Source organism: Haemorhous mexicanus, chromosome 2 (genome assembly GCF_027477595.1).
Source record: "Haemorhous mexicanus isolate bHaeMex1 chromosome 2, bHaeMex1.pri, whole genome shotgun sequence".
In the NCBI taxonomy this organism is placed as follows: Eukaryota; Metazoa; Chordata; class Aves; order Passeriformes; family Fringillidae; genus Haemorhous; species Haemorhous mexicanus.
This window is the reverse complement of record NC_082342.1, coordinates 39,857,697-39,875,029: the sequence shown is the minus strand read 5'-3', so window position 1 is coordinate 39,875,029 and position 17,333 is coordinate 39,857,697. Positions and strand designations below refer to the sequence as shown.

Sequence of the window (17,333 nt, the reverse complement as noted above, 5' to 3'; positions counted from 1 at the left end):
TCTAGGTTTCTTTTTTTTTTTTTTTTTTTTAATATGAAACAACATGGTGATGATGCTGCAAATACTTCCCTGGACATTTAAACTGGTGGCCTCCTCATTTAACAAGTACTTTTGTATAAGCCTGACCTCAGTGCCCACTGGGTGAAGGTTTATGTGGTTGCCTGGTGTACATACACAGGATCTAGATTTTCAGGCTCCAAGTACTGTAATGCCCTCGTTTTGGCATTGATCCTGTCAGGATAAACTCCCCAAGCCTGATCCATCTGCCTAATGGCAATGGGAAGTGTCTTGTTCCAAGATACCTTGGCCAAGACGGAGAAAAAGGTAAAAGCGGGGTTTTGTTTAAACTCTGATCATTCTGATTCAGTGAGATCACATTGCAAGTACAGGCTTGTGGCATTACCTCATTCCCAATTTAAAAATAAAATGCAGCTCCAGCTTCTCAGGGAAGCATTTATGAAGAAAAGAGTTCCTTCAACATTTAATTCAACATGTATCTGAGCAACGCCACCCTAAGCCTGACCCTGAGAAGACAAAGAATGTGCCATTGCATTTGTAGCTTGCAGACAAGAAAGCACAATGTCTCCTGGCAGTGCTGGTGGCCAAGAAAGCATTTAGTGCCATGGTGATAAATGAGGCCTCTCCTTCTTTCTGTCCCGTCCAAAACATAGGTGGCTAGTCCAAGCTAAGATGCTGGGTCCCCAAAAAGCCAAAGGGAAGGCATGTCTACAGGACAGTTTCTCCTGTCCCAGAACAGTTGCTTCATGGTTGGTACTGTCATTCCACACCTGGCACAGCTGTGTTTGCTTCCCATGCCTAAGGAACCTAAACAGCTTTGCTCAGAAAAGAGAAGCAGCTGGGGTTCCATGTGCTCAGAGTCAGGGACACCTCTGAAGGGCTTTGACTCCCAGCTGGCATCAGGCCCCTGGTCTGAGCAGAAACACCACGACGATGGAGAGAACCAGCAGGTGTTACGTGTGGAAGTTCTGTCCTAGTTACTAAGATGAATATACACTGTGCTGCCTGTTCCTGGCCACGGACCATGTTGACTGCTGGAAGCAGGCCTGTGTTCTTTGTTCCCTCTCAAAGCAGATGTGGTCTCCAGGTCATATGGTGAGTGGGAAAATTGCTCGGGGGTATGCCTACAAATGTGAAAGGGATAAAAATTCTCTTTTAGCAGTTAGAGCTAGTTTGAATTCTCTGTGATGAAACTTCCAGGGGAAGAAAAGGCTGTTAGATCCTTCGCTGAAGACAAGGGAAAGGAAGAAGCCTGCCTGGGAATTGGTAAATTATCTGGGCAGAGCATAAACAGACTTTCAAGAGCATAAACAGACTTTCACTAAAAGGTCGTGAGTTTGGTCACAAGTACAAATTATGCAATCCATGGTTTTAAGGAAGGAGAGGTGCCAAAAGTAGGCCTGAGGAGCCAAAGCTTCACTTTGATCCTTTCACACGTGGTGATTTGCCATGGCCAGAGGAGGGAGGCCCAGAGAACACTCATGATCTGTGGAGAAGACATGAAGAGCTGAACAGTTCAATCAGAAATGACTTGTTGGCCATGTCTTTTGCAAGTGGGTGACATCTGGTAAAAATTAACTTGATCAGTGTGAAAGTGAAATGCTATCACCATGGAATACTGAAAAGACTGAAATAAACTCGCTTAATGCAGTTATGATTTTTCTACAGAAAAACTTTTCAAAGGATGACATTGCTTTACTGACGCTGAAATATTTTGCACGATGGCACTTTTTCACCAAGCACCTGATGAAACACAGGAGTGGCATTTCTGTCAGGGCAAGCACTCAGCCAGGGGTCTCAGCTCTGCCAGTCAGTCCCAGACTGCCACAGCCATTCAGTGTCTCAAAGCTGGACATTTGGGACTTTTAAGGTACACAATTCCAACATATTCTGGTCACGTTCTAACTCCAGGACTGGGGACCTTAAACGTGTACAAGCTCCAGCCTCCAACAGGAGACTCTTCCTGGGAAGCCCCTGGACAGGATTTTCATTCTCTCTCCCTCTAAAGACTGAATGCTTCTTCAGATCTTAGCTACAACAGCCCCCATTCCCCATCCCCCTGTGCTGCTGGCATGGAGAATGTAGAAATCTGGATTTGAGCCTGGGAAGAAGGGGGAAGGTGTATCTTTTATATTATTAATATTTCTTATTATCCTATTCTGAATTTTGGTTGGCAGGAAATTAAGATTAAACTAATTTCCCCAAATCAAGTCTGTTTTGCTCATACCAGTATTTGGTGGATGATCTCTCCCTGTACTTATCTTGTCACATGAACTTTCCCATATATTATCTGTGCCATGCAGAATGAGGAGGCCAGTGATGCAGTAGCTTTGGTGGGCATCTGCTGTCCAGCCAGGATCAACCCACCCCACTTTGTTTTGTTACAAGTGTGTCACATTGTGGAATCCATGCATGCTGAATAGTCAGCTATAGTGTGAGCAATCATTAGGTCAAGTGGAACAGAGGTGGGTGTGGTGAGACCAGGTTTCCCCTCCTAAAAGTCACCCAGCTCTCCAGATAAATGCAAGGCAGTATAGAAGACTGCAGCTAATGAGCATTTAAAGCAAGTGAGAAGTGAATTCTGACCTTCCTCTCTTTTGCTGATGGCATTCTGTCAAGGACAAACATTATGGGGCATTATAGGAGCTGGAGGGAAAACTCCTATACCAGAAGAAAATTTGTCAGTGGGATAGTCAGTCTGCTCAGTATATTTTGCTAACTGAACTAAAGGGTTCTTTTTGCTCTTACATTCAAACACGGAGTGGATGTAGCACCAATTATGCAGTAAGGCACCTGTCACTATATCCATGTGCCAAACACATGGATTGGACAGCAGAATTAGACCAAATTTACAGTTGTTAAAAAGCAAATAAAATAGAATTATACATTAAATCCACCACACAAGCCAGTCTGGTTTCATAGGAGCATTATTTAATCAAGCATAGGAAATACACGGTGTTCTTTGGGTGGCATCATAGCTTATGTTGAATCTGGGAGATCTTTTTAGGAGTGGATCTGATAAGATGCTATGACATTGGAGATTAAAAGAGACTTGAGACGGCCCATCCTGCTTCTGCAGCACACCTCAACAAGGTATTTGTAAACATCAATCAAACACTGCATGCTTGATTAGCACCTTAGTAACATGACTGAGTTACTGGAGGCCTCTAGAAATTGGACTGATAACTTATATTGTTGTAATCTTCACTTTCTATGAGCAAGGGTTGTATCTCTGAAGAAGTTCCTCCTTTTTTCTTCCGGCAGGCCCTGATGAGCCCTGTGAGCACAGCAGTAACAATGCCTCCAAACACAGCTGCTCCGACCAACCAAGCCCAGATCTGACGGGCTTGCTGAAGATAGGGTGTCAAAAAGTCTTGGAAAGACTGAAGGGCTTGAAAAAATCAAACAGAAGAAGAAAGATCATTTTACTTGATGCAATACACTGTCAGTTTATGGAAGTTCTATAATAGAGAACACTGGAAGACTGAGTATAAAGAGACAAGAGTGGTAGAAATTGTCTGAGAGTCACAAATAGTTTCAAATAAATCTCTTCAGCCCTGACAGTCTGTTTCTCAGACCTCATGTCCAAAGCTGGCACAGAGTTATCTGTCCCCAGTGCTCCTCACCATTTTGTCAAAACTTCAGACTTTAACCCAAGAAGATGATACTGCGTGACCAAAGGTCCTGCTAGCTCAGCATCCTTTGGCAACAATAAATGAGGCAGAACACTGGGGAGAGTTTAAGGAAAGGTCAACTCTATTACAATGCCTTCACAAAATACTTACCCAGCCTCCAAAAGTTTGCAGTTCAGTGATTTCCTGAACCAGATGTTGTGTTGTTGTGTGTAATAGTCACTGGAGGATTTTTTTTCTCCTTCCATCATCTTTTCAAGCTACTCCTTAAACTTTTATCACAACTTTTAGCAGCAAAAACATCTCTGCCTTAACTACATTAACTACATATTGGGTGGGGGAAAAGCTTCCTTGTACTAATTGTGAACCTGCATTCCACTTGCTTTGAAAGTTCCTCTGTGGGGAGAGGAAGTAGACAACTACTCTGTGGTCATTCTGCACAACAAATCCTCATTCTTTGGTGAATCCAGGGCAGTTTCTGTCTGTTAGATGATCAGCTGCCTTCTGGCTTTGTGATATGAATTGTGTGTGTGTGTCTGTTTTTCTTGCTATGGTTTAATGAGTTACGAAAACCCTGCCATACAAGGCTCTCACTTCACAGCAGAGGCTGGAAAGAAACCTTTAAGAAATGTTCAAAATGCATAAAACAACGTGCTGGCTTGAATTTGAAAAATAAGAATACTTGTCCACTTGGGCCAAGGAGGATTTGGAATCCACATCTCCCAATTATTAGCTCTAAGACCATTATTAGCAGTAATTACTAGCTAGTAGGGAAAAGAAAGAGCACCTCTATGGGCACCTTCTCTGGGAACTCCTATGGTGGTTTATTTCTGAATGCTCTTTATGCATCTGGACTGATTTAGATGTACTCAACCATATTTAGAATGTTGTACCCACACAAAGGCTGTGAATGTCTTCCTGTTATCTGGCATTTTTCACTGGCACCCAGAAAAACAATCCATATATCCTCTTGGGTCACGGTACTTCTAAAAACATTCTGTTACATGGATTGTGCTCTGAAAAGATGCTGCCTCCCAGGGCCTGGATAAGAGGTCTAGCCAGGAAGCTGCCTGATTTGGTGTGGCACCCTGACTACCCTCTATTAGTATGCCAGGTGGATAGGGTGAGAATGAAGGAGGAAGTCCCAGGGTAACCTAAAGGGACTTCAGGGCAGTTAAAGGAGTAGGTGTTCAGGTAGTATTCTCCTTGATTCCTTCAGTGCTAGGGGAAAGTACTGAAAGGAATAAACTAGAAAGACGAGTAGGAGAGATTCAAGTCATGGGGTCCCTCAGCTTTAAGGCAGGGTTATTTTTCTTTGTTCCCAGCTCCTACACATTTCATCAGTCTACTCATTATTACAGCTTGAAAAATCTTTTTTAATGGAAAGATTGTCAACCACTGAAACAGGCTGCTGAAGGAAGTGGTAGAGTCACCATCCTTGGAAGTGTTCAAAAATTATTTGGATGTGGTGCTAGGGTATGTTTCGGTGGGCTTGACAGTGCTGGTTTTATGCTTGGACTGTATGATCATAGAAGTCTTTTCCAATCTTAATGATTCTGTGATCCTATAAAACTCTTCCCACTGGAAGAGGGAGATTTTCTGGGCAAAAGTCAAGACTGCATCTGTAAATTTATCTGTTTTCATTTCTGGAAGAAGGAGAAAAATACAGAGAAATCTTAGTCCATGTGCTGAAATATAGCCTTGAAACAGCTCTTAACAGAGTAACTTCTTTTGACAGCTATTTTTAGGGGGTGCCATTAGTCTTCCAAATCTCTGTTATTGATGCTAACTCTTGTTTGTTTTCAGGCAGCTGTGCAGGTTGTGGTCATTTTACAGCTCACAGTTCTCATGATATAGAAAGCTGGGTGTCTGCTCCAGCTTTTGCTCAGAGCAGCTCCCCAGTAGCTACACTCTGACATAAGCCTTGGGGTCCTGAGGGATGGATTTCCATACACACTGTTTGAGACCACTTCTTCTTCAGCACTGTCATACATATAAAAATAAATGAAACTGCAATTAAAACTATGTACTCTTACACACTGATTTGCTTTGCAGTGGAAAGCAGAGCTACAGGCATCAGTTTTTCCTCAGGGTCACAACAACAATAAAAATCCATTTTGTCATTGGATTCTTTCCAAGTTTTATTTCTTGCAACCAGCCTCATCATGCTCAGTTGAATCCTACTTCATCTCTTCTAAGTTGCTGGTACTGTAACTCAGAGCTGCTGCTCTTCAGACAGTCACAGAATCTTCAATATTGGAAGAGACCTCCAAGGCCACCTAGTTTACCTGTCAACCCAGAAACACCAAAATCGCCCCCAAACCACTTTCTTTAGGAGCAAAGAATACAGGTTTTCAGAATAGGATTGGGCTAGATCTTGTGTGCTCATTCCTCATTCTGTCTTGTTCTCTTCCTCTGCCTTGCCTCTTCCTCATCTGGAAGATCTGCAGAAATGCTGCCTTTTCTTGATGACCTAGATCTTTTTTACTGACTTCTTCTTTCTTTCATAAATTTTTCCTACTTGTCCAGTATTTCCTTTTTGCCAATCACAGACTTTCTCTTCTCCTAAAGAAAAGTCTATATTTTTACACTGGAGTGAGAAAATCTGTGTCTGTAATTTGAGAGCCCAACCATTTTCCATTTGTAACCAGTTCTCCCCTTCAGATAAGAAATAGCTTAAGCTTGCTTCTTCTCAGCAAGATTACCAAGGGGTTGAGCCACATCTGAGGATTATCTGGATTATCTTTCTGAACAAGGTTGAATGTCATTCATTGTGTTGATCTTTCAGAATAATTAAGGAACTACTTTCCTTACCTCTGTTAAAAACATAGGCAGAATTTAATAGGATTTCCTTTTTCTGAGGACTAGGTTCTCCCCGGGAAAAGGCAAGTGTCCAAGAGGCAACAGGAATTAATTATTGGATGGTTAGTATTTTACCACTTCCTTCCTCTTGCAGTACAATTTCAGGATTCAGAATTCCTGAAAGTCATGGTATTTGCTACTTTGTCTGAGTTGTACAATTCTAGCAATAAGAGGAGTTGAGGAAACTAATGTCTGATTAAGAAATATGAATATGTATTTCTGGTCTTGATCTGGCTGTTTCATGAGTTTATATTCCAGCATCTGGACTAAGTATTTTCTGCATCTCATTCCCCAATCTGTCCATACATCCAGGATCGCCCCATCTCAGGTGCAGAATCTTACACTTCCCCTTTTTTGAACCTTATAAGATTAGTGATTGTCCAGTCTTCTAATGTTTTTGAAAAAATCTGGAATTAAAATGATTTTTTATCTTCTCATTAGACAGACATATTCCAGGTTGTAGGCAATGGATTTTACATTTCCCCTTTTACCCAAAATTATGACGTTACCTGGTTCTTGCAGATATTCATAGTCATACCCCAGCTCTCTTGAGGGTTTAAAAAATTCTCCATTTCTGTAAAGAGGGATGAAAGGGACCATGTAATTTTCTCGATTGTGCCCAATTGGTGCATTAGCTGCTGGGTATACTTCTAGCATGGGCCTGTGTCTTCTCAACCATCGTTCAAAAATGCTGTGGAAGAAAAAGCATGTTAACTAATGATAAGGATTAGCAGAATTTTTCTTCTTGAAGATTAAAATAAAGTGATGGGGTTTTTTTTAAATGCTGAGAAAGAGTTGCATGCAATGTCTTGTGTTTGTGTGTGTAATGCTCTCCAAATTTCCAAATTTGGGGTTATCCACTTCAGTACTGAGTTCCTATGCAAGCCTACAAAAAGCAAATGCCTGTGCCACTGCAAAGAGTCTGAATGTGCTTTGAAATTCCATAAATGTAAATCACTCCCTTTCTGTGCTCAGCAATTCATGTAGTTTTGAGGAATAGAGAGAAATGGATTAAAGACCTCAGTCCTTCCTCCTCACTCTCTGAAACATTTGTAGCTAGTTTTGAACGGTCTTGTTTCTAGTTGCTGTTCCTCTTCCTCTAATTTCTTAACAAGGGTTTTACATCAAGGTCCTATGGACATCACCAGAAGAGTGGAAACATCTGAGGAAGAAGTGATAGGCTGACAAAGCAAGTCAGCTGCCAGTTAAGTGTCTTTCTGCAGCCAGAGCTTCTTCACTGACCTCAGTGTCTGCACTGTTGTTTAACACATTCCTCTCTCCCAGCTGCCGTGCAGCTTTATTTTACCTCTTCTTAAATATGTTATCCCAGAGGCACTGCCAGCATCAAGCCTTGGCCAGTGTCAGGTCTATCTTGCAGCCAGCTGGAACAAGCTCCATCTGACATGGGGACAGTTTCTGTCACCTTCTGGCAGAAGTCAACCCTGTAGCCCCTTAATGGCCAGAACCTTGCCATGTAAACCCAATAGAAGCTGTACCCCATGACTCCAGCCTCAGCTGCTCCATACTATATTTCTGTTCCAGAATTTCTTCCATTAGCTCCCTGTCACCACAGGGCTATGTGTCTGCTCTTTAACTTGGAAGCAGAAAGCTTTAAGGCCGCAGTGGGGGAAGTGTATAGTGGCATTTTCAACTTAACTGCTGAATATGTTTGGAAAGCAAAATTAAGAACCTTCCAAAACATTCTCAGTTCTCCTCCCTTTGAGCTTTTTTCAGGTCAACTCTTCACTTTAAATCCTCAAACACTTTCTCTGATCCCTTTGTGTTTATTCATCTGAATGTGCAAGGTTGGAATAGGGAAGGTGGAAAAATGCTACAGGGCAAGCAGATGCAGGTATCTTCTGCATGAGGAAAGGGGACTCCATACTAAATCCACATATCCTGGTGGGAGGTACTTATCAAGATTAGGCTCAGGGAGGCATCTCTGGATTCATTTATTAGTTATAAGGGATAGAAATATTCTAAAGAGACCTATAAATTGTGCTTTAATGGAGATCTTAGCTCAACAGTTGCTCCTCCCCAACACTGGCCACCAACTGAAGGACATGGACTTCCCTTCCATGTTCCACCTCCAGCTGTTCAGGGACTCAGGTTGTCTCAGAAATACAGTTCCTAAATGCAAGTGCTCAGGGGTATGAGGATCTCTGCAGGTTATCAAGGAATTCTGCCAGCAGATTTCTACATCTTATTTTTGGGCAGAAATATTGATATGCACACTCTTCATAGCCCACCAAATTAAAGCCCTCTCATACTCATCAAAATAGAGGTAGGGCTAAAATCTTTGTTCTCTTTTTAGGATCAAAAATTCTAATAAACGAAAACATGACTGTGATCGTATACCTTGTCTACTCTTTACAATGCAGGTATTAATTTTGATTAAAATCTTTGTTTGTGTCTCTCTTCTTCAGTTAATTTCATCAATCCTGTCTGGAAAAACTCTTATCTGAATAATAATGTTTAGTTGAAGCTTTCAGATGGATAAGTATAAACAATATGAAGACTTCAGCTGGTGTTATCTCAAGAAATTTTGAAGAGAAGTTCTGTAGTCTTTGGGGAACAGCATGAAGAAATTCAGTAATCACTAAAAAAGACATAGAATATAAAGGAATAATTAAGCTTGAGGAGGGGTGGGATGTGGGGAAGTGTTGTACTCCAATCTTTTCCCTGCCTGTCTTTTACTTTACCTGCCTTAGGTAAAGTATCCTGACTATCAGAGCTTTATTTCCCTGGCAGTTGCAGATGGGAGCTGAGATAGCTCTTCTCTGCAGCACAAGGTGGTTAGAGGTGCAGGGATACTCTGGTTGTGGGAACATGGTAATAGGAAATGCCCTGAAATGCAGCATCCTTGCTGCATGATTTAAGTGTTGCTGTTGCATAAGAGCTTTTAATAAGAATCCTTAGGCCAGTAATCTTTCAAGCAGAATGCAAATGCAAAGCATTTCCATGGAAATGAACATATGTACTTTTGGATTCCTTCTTTTGGTTTTCTTCGTTTGCAGAGTGGTTCCCACATGAGGTATCAAGCTTTGCTTAGCAGTAGCAGGAGCAATGAATTGCCTGCCCTTGCAGCTGATCTTTAGATTCAGATGTGATCATATGCCTCTAAATCCTGATGTGATGAGTCTTGCTGATGCACATGATGTGTTGCACAATTCATTGAGTTGTTTGGGAACAGTTCTCTCCGTCAGCTGGCACAAGATCTTATCACCTTGGCTGAAATCTCTTTCATTGAACATACCTGTATGCCACCACAGGAATCTCAGGAACACTCTTTAAAGATTTAGGAGTCACATTTTCTTTTACTCTCTTCAGAACAGCTAGTCATGTGCATTTATCTTGTAGTAATCTTGGTTTTTTTCCTTTTGGGTTTTATATGACACTTTGAAAGATTAAGATCATATTCTTCTCGCTAATAAAATTATTGGGTGAAGTTGCATTTATTATTCCAATTTAAAGGCTTCTTCCCAGATTTTAAGTAAGATGGACTCGAAACACTATTTTTTTTCCTGGCCAGAAAATGCATGGTGATTTGTATTTTCAAGTGTTCATGGTTTTTTTTAATTTTGTGTGAGAAAATTGACAGATGCAGTATATCAGTAATATTTTTTACATGTACTTCATCTGTTTGTATTCCTCCTTTCAAGGGGACACTTCCAGGGACACTGCTTTTTCCACTCCTTACTCATATTTTGTGAGTTAGAGAAGAAGAACATTATTCTTGCTTTTCACAAACAGTTTCCTAGCTTAATGGAAAAAGAAAACTCCCAATGGCATCCAGTTGGAGAGAAAAGCCCATGGACAGGGCACAACTTCAGCTATATTTCTATTGGTAAAGTACAAATGGTTCTCCTTGGGCACCATAAACCATTTCATATCAGAGAGTTACATTTTATGACTCCCCAGCCAAGTCCATTAATTCCCTTCATCCATTTTAAAGGAAAACTGAAATCCTGAAGTAGCCTATGGCATTTGCTGTCAGCCAGGTAGTGACACTGGCACAGTGCTCCTGTCCTTGGGGACTTAGATTTGGGAAAAAAAACACTGTATTTGGAGAAAGTAATCACACTCTCTTTTGTTTCAGAGTACTGTGATCACTGAGTCAAACACTGTAGAATACCTTTTTCTTCAAATCAGGTGCTTTCTCCAGCCATGGCTATTTTTAAGGCAGTTAGCATCAAGTGTTTTCTCTGTCATGCAGGGCTGTCCTTTCCTGAAGGCAAAGAGAACACATCCAAACAGCTATGATGGATTACTGCAATTCTTCCATGTGCCTTGATCTGCAGTTGTTTAATCCAATAACAGGCATGTGGTTTCCATGACAGAAAGAAATCAGTGTTCCCATCATCAGATGTTGATCTGCTTACAGTTGACAGAAGTTTTTCTTTTCTTCCTCTACGCAGTCTCATAAGTTATTTCCCTTTAGCACCTTGAAAATATGTGGCTGTTTCCTGTTCTTTTCTCAGTAGCTGCAGCCTTGGAAGAGCCTAGGTCTGCAGAATTAATGATACATGCAGAGAGACAAAATGCTGAGGTAATTAGCTGGTCCCTTCATGGAGTGACAAAGCTCTTGGTAGCAAAGCCAGGTTTGTGGCAAAGCAGCAGACCTTAACTCCCTCAGATTGTTCATTATCTTGGCAAACCACTGCTCTTATGTTCTCTTCATATGAACCTCTTCATCCTTCCCAGGACCTGAGAGCCTAAAAAAGCAGGACCATGAGGTAAGGGCATCTTCAGGTCCATTTTATTCCATATTGCCTCCCTGTTTGACATAATTTAACTAAAGGTAACAAAAAGGACATCTACAGTTCAGATCGGGCTCTGCTATATCCAATCTCCATACTAATTCTGTGAAAAAAAAAAGGAAAAGAAAAAAAAAAGCCGTGGACATAAGTTTAATGAGAAGAAGAGAAATCTCTCTGGCTGCTGCAGAAGTCTGGTTGGTTACTTTTCCTTCCTCAGCATCTAGACAAAGAGAGCAAGCAGATCAATAGCTATTTGTATAGCTGGAAGTGATATTTTCCAGAGGCTTTTTTAGCATTGCAATTCCAGCTAGACTGGCATCACTTGGGAGATGTTGGCAGTGCTATGGGAGCAGATGGGATGTGAACATGGTGGGAAGACAAGGCGAGATAAGGGAAGAAGAGATGAGCTAACCAAAAGTTGTTGGGAATTTTATTCAGAGAATGGAAATGGAGAGAAACCCTGGGATCCTGGGATTAGCAGCAATAAACCATAAATTCTTGAGCATGATAGGTCTACCTAGAAGGGGCCCAGGCAATCAAAGCTTAAAAAAGACAAATTTAAAACATGGAAAGTAACTAAATTAAATAGAGCTTAGTCTCCTGATAGCCCCTAATACCCTTTGTATTTCCTCGGCAGCAAGCAAAATTGACTTGGAAAGGGTAGTTTTTATTTAAAGGCATTGGTCAGATTAAAAAAAAAATCTATCTAGAGTAGAGAAAATACTGTTTGCATTTGGAAGACTTCTTCCTTCTCTTGAAGAAATCAAAGTGCCCAAAGTGAATGTCCTAAATAAGAGGTCCAAGAACAGAAAGAGATTGGAGACTAATTTGTATTTTGGAAGATGCCCTGTCTCACATTTAGTGCTCAGAGAGGCTCAGTCTCTCTAAAGTGCATTTCCAAGCTAGAAATAATTTTCTAGTGGGTGTAATAGCAAAGTAATTACTAGATTATGATAATCAACACCCTATGCAAAGACTATTTTTGTGGTAGGAAACAGAATTTTAATATTGTAGAATAGGTTCGATTTAGACACCTGAAGATTAAAAAAAGGCTCAAGTTTGTATTTAAACCTTGGAAAAATTGATCATAGGACATGATAAATTCGCTGCCACTTAAACTCTGATTCAGTCAGAAGCCATGTTTGATGCAGAAATAGCTAAGGAAGGTAATCAGGTCAGAGGATTCCCAAAAAATCATAAAGGAAAAGAATACTTTTCCTGCATAATGGAAAAGTCTTAGAGACTCTTGCAAGCCTCATTTTACTCTCTGCCGATTTTGTGCAGAGTAAAAATAACTTACCTAAATTCATACCAGCCACACTGTACACTGTAGGGGAATGAGACCTCAGCTGTGGGGCCAGTTTGTGCCAAACTGCGACACCCCTAAGAGTTAGGTTATACCACTGCAGAGCATGGAGTCTCGATTTTATTTAAAATTTTTCTATATATCTGTGTATGGGTCACTGTAACTGCTGGTGAGCTTAATACTTGTGTGTACCAGCTCTAATAGGTTCCAAAGTATTGGTGTGTGGGAAAAGGCAATAATGATGCCCACCTGGTATGTAGATGCTTTGTCAGTTTAAATTTTTCATTCAGGGAAAATATACTTTGCTTTTGCAAAACATTTTAGTGTGATATGGTGAAAATTAGAGCCATCTATTAAAGACATAGATATATCACTTTTATTTAATTGTGTATAAATAGACTCAAGTGTTTTATTTGTTCTGCTCCATACATACCAGGTTATACAAAATGAAATTAAATGAGCTGTAGCAGAAAATTAATTTAAAAACCCAAACAAACAAACGCACCTCAGTTTAATGAGTGGTGGGAAAATAGGATTGATTTGAGGATGATTAAAAAAAGCCCACCAACATATATTTTCTTACTGAAAATATGAATTCATATTATTTTATAAATAATATATGCAATGGGATTATAACTAATGAAAGGATGAGCCAAGAAATAACTGGGTTTATGCTGCCAGTGGGAAATACCAGGCAGAGTATAATAGTATTGCTGTATGTAGGCTGGGTTCCTTCCTACTGTTCCAAATAGTGTTGTGCACTCTGAAAAAGATGCTGCTCACAGGAAGGAAATCTTAAAATCTAGAAAAAGCAAAGTAAAAAATAAGAATTGTCATTTTTCTTTATCATTTTGCAGATCATCCTTATAATGGCCATTTCCCAAGTGTGCTACCACAGTCATGGGCAGAGGTACTCTTCACTGAGTGTAAGAGGAGAAACCAGACTTTAAATATCCATTTCTAACATTGAGCCACCTCAGAGGCACTGGTTCATAATGTAAACTAACTGTCCCTTCAGGAAGATTTAACAGAAAAATTTATTCCAGTGTGTTTTACCTTGCAAAGAAGGACAGCTGAAGAGAGGTGAAGGGGGAAGAAGAGGGTGCAGTTCCTCTGTATGAATTTCTGTCACACAACAAGGAACGAGAGTGGCATTGCAGGTATGCCCAGTGGAGGACTGCAGTCACCTTATGATGAAGGCTCATGGTCACTGGGTCCTTTTCACTGCAGGGGACACTGTGCAGATTTCCTCCTGCCTCCATGTCCTCACTTTCTTTGTAAGCATTTGCACAACGATACCATAAGCAGGATTAAGGAACTGATTTTCTTTAAAACCAAACTTCCCCTTTATTTTCATTTGTTTTGGTATAGTTTAGGTGAGATAAAGCTGAGGATCTGATTCATTATTCTTTTGTGTGATGGCCAGTACCAACACAAGGGAGAAACTGAGGTGAGCATCTCTGGGCAGCGCTAATTGCCAAGCAGGGCTTTTCTTCTTCCTAACCTATGTACTAGGTCAAACTGACTTGAAATTGTGCCCTTTGTTTCTCAATAGTCTGATAAACCTTTGCCTCAGCGAGCCTGCACTCAGTATTAACCACTCAGCTGCTAGACATCTGCTCTGTTATCCACTTATAAATTTACCAGGTTCAAATCCAAAGCCATGTACTTTATTGTGCCAGGTTTGACACAGAGACTTTCATTCCTCCTCTCCAGTTGTGAGACTGAGGCGAGGTCACACTGACTATGCCAGAAGGAATACAAAACGTTGCTTAGAGCTCATTTGTACAATTTATTTCAGTATCATGAGATCTGACATGCTGTAGAAGAAATCTGGCAAGCAACATGTATTTGCATTTGGAAAGAAAAGAAAAAGGAAATAAATTAAAGAAAGCTGAAATGCCAGCCCAAGGACTGTGATTACACAGTAGTCATCACTTTAAAAGTTGGCACTAGTCAGCTAGTATTGCAAAGTCACCTCAGGTAATTCCCATCCCAAGCATTTGGGAGAAAGATCAGTGCTTCAGTCCTGGAAGAGGTGCTGATGCTGAGGCTGTAAAGTCAAGGCACTGTACTGTTTGCCAATGTATGCAGTTATATTGCAGTATTCTTTTTTGTTCTTTTTGTTTTAAGTTGGCTAAAGACACTACAGGGACTCTCAGGGATGTTGTAAACAAGTTACACCATCATAATGCAAGTGTCTGATTAAAAATTAAGATGCTGCCCTCAATTGTGCAAACCCATCCAAAGCCTTTGAGGCTGTGTCCTCCACCGGTGAATCACTGCTGAGGATTGCCCTGGGTTACAGTGCTTATTCTGTCTGGTTCCAGCTGCTGGAGAACATCCAGGGGTTTCCATCATAAATTCCAAGCTGCAGCATGCAGCAAGGATCTTTGGACAACTTTGCCTCTTCCCCAAACCCTTCCAGTACCTCTGTGAAGCTACCCCTATGCCAGTCCCTGGGCCAGCCACCAGAGATACCTGTGCATGAATATCCCCCTGTATGTATGGATATTTTCCCATAACATGCTTTCATCATGGTCAGCCAAACAGGTGAACAGGTTGAGGCTGTTGGTGCCTTTAGAATTTTGTGTCAGTGCTGCATTTTTTGCATTGATCTGCATATATGGATATCTGGTCAAGCGTGTTTGCATATATGCACACACACAAACACACACACACACACACACACATATATATATATATACACCTAGCGTGTGTGTGTGTGTGTGTGTGTGTGTGTGTGTGTTTGAGGTTGGGAATACATGCTCAACCTCAGAACTGGCTGCACCCAAAAACATGAAGCTGTGGTAGCCATACCAGCTTGGGCTTCTAGGTTTGTCAACACTTAAAAGATAGACTTGCATGAAACAGAAAAAAAAAAGGATGTTTTAGCCTGGTGGAGCTGTCTTCCCACATAATGCTGTGCTTCTGATATTTTTTCTCAGAGCACGTATTCTTCATGTAGATCAATTAAATGCATCTGAAATATGGATATTCATTTTCAAGAGAGGCCTAGCCTACTTCATTTTTTCCCTTTTTCCCATCCTCTGAACCAAAAGTGGGGATTTTTTTTTGGCAGACTTGAATGGAATAGACCACCTGAAACATGGAGGATGACCTAAAGCCCCTTCCTTATTCAGCAAGGTTGATGATATTGGTTGCAGGCTGTCTCCTAAAGCACCATTCTCTGAGTGAGGGATAATAACATACACGATGCTGACACCTTCCCACCCACTACAGAGTACCACCAGAGCTGGGCAGCCATGAGCCACCTGAGGATCTTGGCACTGCTCTGCTTCATGGATCTCACTACAACCATTTCATCTCCTTTGTTCTCACTGCACAGACTGGATGTTTGGAAAGTGTCAGATAAAGGAAACAAGAGGGAGGGAATTGACAAGGGCCAATCAATGCAACCAATCCCATGCAACCAATCCCACCTAAGAGAAAAACAGTGCTGCTTTGCCTATGTCCCTGTTTCTTGAAAACCTCAAGGTTACTGCAGCTGCTGCATTCATAGAATCATATAATATCTTGAGTTGGAAGGGACACACAAGAATCACTGAGTCCAAGTCCTGGCCCTGCACAAGACATCCCCAAGAGTCACACCATGTGCCTGAGAGTGTTGTCCAAATGTTTCTTGAACTCTGTCAGGCTGTTGCTGTGACCACTTCCCTGGGGAGCCTGCACAATGCCCAAGGACCCTCTGGGTAAAGAACCTTTCCCTAAACTAGGGACCTGTTTCCTGAGCTCTCCTTTTTGAACCTAGATCTTGCCTGACACAGTTCCATGCCATTAATGAGATATTTTTTAATATTTTCCCTGCCAATGTGTTTTAGAACTTTTTCCCCTAATCTATCAAACACCCTCAACATGTCTGTAGGACTAAGTAAAGAGAAGGGTCTTCATACTTTCCATCTGACACTTTTCCTCTTTATGTCAAATGACTTGAGCTTCCACAGCTATTTGGAGAAAATGCAATTGGATCTCTCACTGCTGCTTTGCATGCTTATTTAGCTGCAGAGGGCAATATAGCTTCCCCTCATTGCTCCAATAATCATGTAGTCCTCCAAATGTTTCTCTCCTAGAATAAAAAATGTCACCAGCTCCTCAAGCCTCTCTAGTGAAAAGTCGCTGCTCAAGCACCAGAGTCCTGCAGAGAATTCAGATAGAATCATCCTGAGCAGAGATGACTGCTCTCTGTTCCTCTCCCAGAGAGGGTTGCTGATGTCCTGCAGTTCTATTCCCCATTTGCTATCACAATATCCTTTGGTTACATTGCAAACTGCTTAACCTTCCCAAGAAAGTCATGTAGCTACCTGAGGCTTCAATTCCATTGCATGTAAGTCTGGGCTCCCCTGGCACAGAGCTTAACAAGCTGAGCAGTCCTGTAGCCTACTCTCCCAGTAAAGAAACCTTACTGAAATATTACTGGTTTTGCCTTATCAGAAAACTGGGTAGGATGAAACAATGAGTGCTGAGCCCAACTTTGCATGTAAAGAGCTTTATTTTGACTAAAGAGGAAGATAATGGATAAGCAAAGCTTTACACTAAAGACAAGAGCTGAGTGTTGGAAAAAAGGGGTAGGAATCTGTGCAGAGGAATGTCCATATTCTCTAGCGTAGGACTAGGTAGTGCCTTAGCCTAACCCTGTTATTGGCAAAATGATCTAATTCCTGTGGGAGCTTGTCCGTACCTCTGCTGGAAAGAAATTAGTTTAAATGAGGATTAGCTGCACTGAGATTCTGTCAG

At 41.2% G+C, this 17,333-nt stretch overlaps 1 protein-coding gene across 1 annotated transcript in view; it reads right to left on the bottom strand.

Moving 5' to 3' along the window:
* Positions 1-2,927: 2,927 nt before the first annotated feature.
* The window catches only part of TYR (tyrosinase), a 42,151-nt gene continuing 27,745 nt past the window's right edge, over positions 2,928-17,333 (bottom strand). The window contains exons 4-5 of the mRNA XM_059840360.1: positions 7,022-7,203; positions 2,928-3,409 (exon numbers count right to left, since the gene is read on the bottom strand). Of these exons, the coding sequence (XP_059696343.1) occupies positions 3,186-3,409; positions 7,022-7,203 (406 nt within the window). The 3' untranslated portion in view covers positions 2,928-3,185. The remainder of the gene's footprint in view (positions 3,410-7,021; positions 7,204-17,333) is intronic.